Source organism: Orycteropus afer, unplaced genomic scaffold, assembly GCF_000298275.1.
Source record: "Orycteropus afer afer isolate SDZICR_OR568_19922 unplaced genomic scaffold, OryAfe1.0 scaffold00123, whole genome shotgun sequence".
In the NCBI taxonomy this organism is placed as follows: Eukaryota; Metazoa; Chordata; class Mammalia; order Tubulidentata; family Orycteropodidae; genus Orycteropus; species Orycteropus afer.
Genome location: NW_006921710.1, coordinates 5,112,280 through 5,117,897, shown reverse-complemented (window position 1 = coordinate 5,117,897; position 5,618 = coordinate 5,112,280). Strand labels below are relative to the sequence as shown.

The following is a 5,618-nucleotide window of genomic DNA, read 5'->3' as shown; positions in this document are numbered from 1 at the left end:
GAGGCAGCCAGGAGGTGCTCGCTGCTGCCCCTTGCGTCCGTCTGCGCGCCCGCCGGTTGACGGCTGCCGCAGCCGCCTGTCGGTCACCCGGCCCACAGCCTGAGCGGGCGTCTTCTGATTGTTCAGCCTGTTTCTCTTCACCCCTGCCGGCTATCTTTAATGCCTACTGTCGCCATGTTTTTCAGCCTCTTTTTCCCTGGGTCTCTCTGGCGCTCCCCACCCTTGCCCTCGTCAGCCTTCTACCTCTTCTGCCCCTGACCTTGGTGACATTACGGACAACTGAGGCCCAGCTGGGGGCTCATCGTTCAAGGCTAGGAAGGGAGGATGTGCGAGAATGGAGGAAGGAAGTCCTGGGGCCGGGAGGGAGCCCAGCACAGAAGAGCAGAGTACAGAGTACGCTATGATTTGGGAGGTCAAAGGTCGGGTCTCTGCCAAAGTGGAGGGGCATGAACACGTACTGACCTGGAACACAGCCCAGACAGGCAGAGTGGTGGCTCTGGCCCACTGAGAACCCCTCCCATGGGGTTCCCTACCTCTCTCCACCTATTCTCCTAGACGCCATCTTTTAACCACGTGGTACCTGAATTGGTACCTTCTCCCCCCTGGCTGGTCCCCTGGATGGCTGACTGGGTATCTTTCTATATTTACCCTACTTTCTCATCACCTACCCCAGCCTATCTGTAAAAGGGTGAGCCTGGAGTTACCCCAGGCACTTGTTCAAAATCTAGGCCCCAGTCTAACCCTCAGGCCCTGGCTTTCTCAGTGGGTGGGGCCCAGGCAGATGGGAGCTTTTGAAAGCTCCCAAGTGATTTCTTGTGCACACCAGATTCAGAACCACTGGTCTGCATTTAGTAGCTATAGGATAATAAATAAGGAACTCTGGTGGTGTAGTGCCTAAGGCATTGGACTGCTAACCAGAAGGCTGGAGGTTCAAACCCACCAGCTACTCTGTGGAAGGAAGACTGGGCAATCTACTTCCGTAAAGATTTACCACCTTGGAAACCCAAAGGGGGTTGCTATAAGTCGGAATAGATTTGATGGCAGTGAGTTTGGTTTAGTTTCCCTTAACAAACTCTGGGGCCACTTAACTTGTTCACCAGTGTCCCCATGTCCGGCTGAGGGGCTGGCACGCAGAAAATACTAGTTTGTTGTTGCATCAATGCAGGAATGTGAATGCCTTGCTAATAATTATAATTTAAAAACTGAGATGGGGCCAGCTCTTCAGTTCAGAAGGGGCTGCCACATGGTCCTCTTTCAATCCCCAGCATAAGGGCTGTGACTCAGGCAAAGCAGGAATTCCATCCCCATTTTACATGAAGAGAAACTGGAAAACTTCACAAAGCTGAAGTGGCAGAACTTGAGTCTAAAGCAGGTCTGTCTGATTCCAAACTCAGTGTTTAGTGCAAGGCACATTTATACAAAAAAAAAAAAAAAAAAAACCAAACTCACTGCCATCGAGTCAATTCTACTCATAGCGACTCCTCCTTGGGTTTCTGAGGCAGTATCTCTACAGTAGATTGCCCCGTCTTCCTTCTGAGGAGTCCAACGCCTTAGGTACTACGCAGCCAGGGACAAATTGAATCAGATTCTCATTTGTCATGGCTCCGTTGTAGGGAAGATATGGCACTTTTGTGAACAACTCCAAAACAAAGTGTTTAAAAGAATGCTGCCTGAGCTGAAAGGCTGTGGCACTTGAAAATTAGGCCTTGAAGGGCGGGAAGGATTTGTGCGTGTTGGGGCGGGCAAGGATAGAGAAACCAAAGCTTGAGGATCACACCGCTAGTGTTTGTTCTAAAAGAGTTTTCCTACAACCACTAGCTAAACTGACTGCCCTGCCTCCGCCCCTTTAAGAATGGCCCCGCCCTACTCAGCCGTCCGTGTCAATCTAATACTAGTGGCCAATCGTTGGAGAGAAGAGATCACTTTCGCGCCTCAACCACACTTAGGAGGCGGGATAGAGGGCGAGGAAAAGGAAGCACCGTTCGGTCGTATGGCCCATCCCATTGGCCCGGGGCCCGAACGCCGCGGCGAGACTCGGTGACACTCATTGGACAGAGAAGGGTCTGCCCGGTACGAAGGCACGCCCCCCAGTGGCCGCGAGCTTGGTTGAGCGGCGGCGGGGGAAGGAGACGCTGCCCTTCTGCAGTGATGGGAGTCCGGGTAAGTGCCGGTCCCGGGCTTTGCCCGCCGAGCGAGTGGTCGGCGGGGCCAAGCCGGGGACTACGGTTTGCAGGGTCGGGCCTGGGCGGGGGTGTAGGTGTCCGGACTCAGACGGATTGAGATAGTTTTGGGGTTGGAATGAGCAGGTACCCGGCCGAGGGCGGCGCGAGAGGGTGCCCTGTTTGGGGGTGGAACAAGAGGGTACCTGGATCGTGACGCGAGGAGCTGCCCGGGTTTGGAACGTTGAGGGAGGAGGTCGGAGCAGAGATGCACGTACCTGGGCCGGGGCTGAGAAAGTACCCAGGATGGAAGAAGCGGGTGTCCGGGCAGTGGACGGCGCCAGAGGGATGCCCGGACAATCCCCAGGGATATTCTAGAGATCGCGGCAAAAGAGAAGATGGCCTGGCCGGGCCGGGGACTGCGTTAGGAGATGTTTAGGACGGAATGAGCATATTCTAGAGACGGGATGTTGCTGAGGTCCAGAGCTGGGCACCGAGAGAGGTGGAGTGCGGGAGAGGTGCCTAATGCCTGGTTCGACCGAGGTGCTCAGAGTAGAATGAACAAGAGATTGGGCAGAGAATGAGTCAAGGGGGTCCAGGGACGTTGCTGTGTTGAGCTGGAATTAGGAGGTACACGGGCCAGTCATTATTGGAATCCAGACCACGGGAGGAGGGACGTGGGACAGAAAACATGGGTGTCCATGTTGAAGGTGTTTAAGTACCGCGGTGTGGGTGGAATGAGGTGGTGCCCGCCCAAGGTTCTAGGGCAGGAGAGATGGCCAGACCCTACACAACATTAGGAGTGTCCATGTGGAGGGGCTTCTTGCCCTAGATTTGTCATCGAGGAGAAAAGGTAGGCTGTGGATAGACTGGATCTGGATCCATCCCTGGACTGAAGCAGGCTTGGGGAGCTGGTGTTTTTACCCTTGCACCTGCCGCTCTTCTTTGTTCAGTGTGGGCAGCAGATGCTGCCCTTGACTTTCCTGCAGACAATGCTGGACCTCAGTGCCTGCCTCTCAGGTCTGTTTCACTTTGGGAGCATGCTTAGGCTCCCTGTGGGCTCCTCATCCCCAGGTGTGTGGCATGGGTGAGGGAAGGGTGGTGATTTTAGCAGGCAGGACAGGGGAAATAACTGCTACAGCCTTGGGATCCCACGGAGCTGAGGTCACACTCTAGGTTGACCATTTACTCAGTGACCTTGGTCAGATGAATGAGCTCTGGTGGCATAGTGCCTAAGGCATTTGACTGCTAACCAGAAGGCTTGCAGTTTGAATCCACCAGCCACTCCACAGAAGGAAGACTGGGCAATCTACTTGCATAGTGATACCACTTTGGAAAACCAAGGAGGGGTTGCTATGAGTTGAATCTGACTTGATGGCAGTGAGTTCATTTTCGGTTTGGTATTAACTGAAGTCCATCGTTTATTTAGGAGCTCTGGTGACGTAGTGCCTGAGGCATTTGACCACTAATCAGAAGGTTGGCGGTTCAAACCCACCAGCCATTCACGGAAGGAAGACTGGGCAATCTACTTCCGTAAAGATTCACCACTTCAGAAACCCAAAGGGGGTCACTGTGAGTCGGAATTGACTCAGTGGCAATGAGTTTGGAGTTTTGGTTTTTGGTCAAATTGCTCACCTCTCAGCCTCAGTTTCCCCACTGTTCAGATAAATAATAATTATCATAAGGGTTCTGTGAGTGACTAGACACAAGCCCTTGTGGAGAACCTGTTCCAAGCCTGGCCCATAGTTAGTAGCTGTTGATCCTCTGACGTTCTTGTCTTCCCTCTGCTCTGAGGCCTGAGCCAGGCTTGGGGGGAGGAGGGGGGGTTATAGTATTAACTTGAGCCCTGACCACTGGAGGTTATATAGCTCAATCCATAACCTCCTGGCAGGATGTCTGTCTCCTACCCTTGACAACATGACAGTTTCCTTGTTCCTGGACCATTACTACCCCCCTCTACCCAAGCCCTAGTGCTAGTCAGATAATATTGTCCCTCCTTCCTCCTTACTGGGGATAAGCTGTTTCTTGTGCTGGCTCAGTGACTTTGGCTACCATCCCAGCTAGTCAGGGTCTGTCCTGGCCTGTATGTTCCTTCTGCTTGAAGTCCCAGGAGACTGTGAAAGCATCCTTGGGCTGGGTGGTAGGTGGAGGACACCCTACAGGGTTTTGGGGAGTGGGCTATGTATGATCAAGGCACCTATTTTCTTACCTTGGGATGGGGCACTGTAGTATACTGGCAGGGGGGTGGAGGTAGGGGGAGTGGTCTCAGAAGACCCCAGGGGAAAGCTGCCTTTGTGGTTTGGGGTTCTGCTGCTCCTTCCTGCTTTGTGTCAGGTTTAGCAAAAAGGTTGGATTGACCACAGACTCCAGAGTCCTATAGATCTTGGTTCCAATCCCAACTCCATTATATACCAGCTGTGTGACCTTGGGCTCCTGACTTACCCTCTCTGAGCTTCAGTTTCCTCATTGGAAAATGGAGGGAAGGGTTAGCATCTACTTCACAGAATTGTAATGATTCAGTGAAATAAAGTGTATACCACAGTCTACAGGAGGTAAAACATTCTTGGCTTTGTTGGGGGTAAAAAGATACAGGTGCCTGACTCTTTAGGGGCAGTAAGTTTTTGTTTAGCAAAAGGGCCGTGGGATTAAAAAGGTTGAGAAGCCCCACATTTGAGAATGACCTAACCATTTCACAGGCCCTGGATCCTTTCTTGGGCCAGTACCCTAGAGAGCTCATGGTGAACATAGAGTCTGTGGGCCACTTGGCTGCCTCCCTGCTGGCAGTTGGAGGAGGTCTGGAGCCTGATTCCAGGTTTGACATTCCAGATGTAAGCTCCATTCCCCAGGACACTGTGTGCATTTATGTGCATCCATGTGCATCCATTCTTGTGTCTAACTTGGCAATCTGTCCCGCCAGCTTTGTGGAGGGACCCTGTGGTCTGTGTGTCCCTGTCCTTCTGGGTTGTCAACAGTCCTTGGGACCCAGCTAGCAGCCAGTTGAAGACATCCTTTTGGGAAGCCGTTGGCGCCGTGGGCTCCTGCTGGGGTTCTGGTCCTGCCATGGCATTCCAGAGGACGGAGGGCATGTCCATGATCCAGGCCCTGGCCATGACGGTGGCTGAGATCCCCGTGTTCCTGTATACAACATTTGGGCAGGTAAGGATGGGTGAATGAAACCCTGAGCTCCAGGGGCCCCTCAGCGCCTGGCAAAGCTGGGTCCTTGTTACTGCTGTACTAGGCGTTTGGTGTCGTATCTTTGATCAGGAAAAGAAGAACTAGGTTAGGAGTCTGGGTTAGGTCTTCACCCTAAGACTATGTGAGCTCTCCACCTCTCTCACCATCTCTAAAAGGCATCACTAATGCCTCAAGTGGGAGCTCTGGTAGCATAGTGCCTAAGGCACTTGACTGCTAACCAGAAGGCTGGCGGTTCAAACCCACCAGCCACTCCTCGGAAGGAAG

General features: G+C 52.9%; 1 protein-coding gene across 1 annotated transcript in view; it reads left to right on the top strand.

The window, feature by feature from the left end:
• The first annotated feature begins 2,465 nt into the window (after nt 1-2,465).
• MIGA2 (mitoguardin 2) overlaps nt 2,466-5,618 on the top strand; it is an 83,685-nt gene continuing 80,532 nt past the window's right edge. The window contains exons 1-3 of the mRNA XM_042781452.1: nt 2,466-2,509; nt 3,802-3,806; nt 5,077-5,315. Of these exons, the coding sequence (XP_042637386.1) occupies nt 2,466-2,509; nt 3,802-3,806; nt 5,077-5,315 (288 nt within the window). The remainder of the gene's footprint in view (nt 2,510-3,801; nt 3,807-5,076; nt 5,316-5,618) is intronic.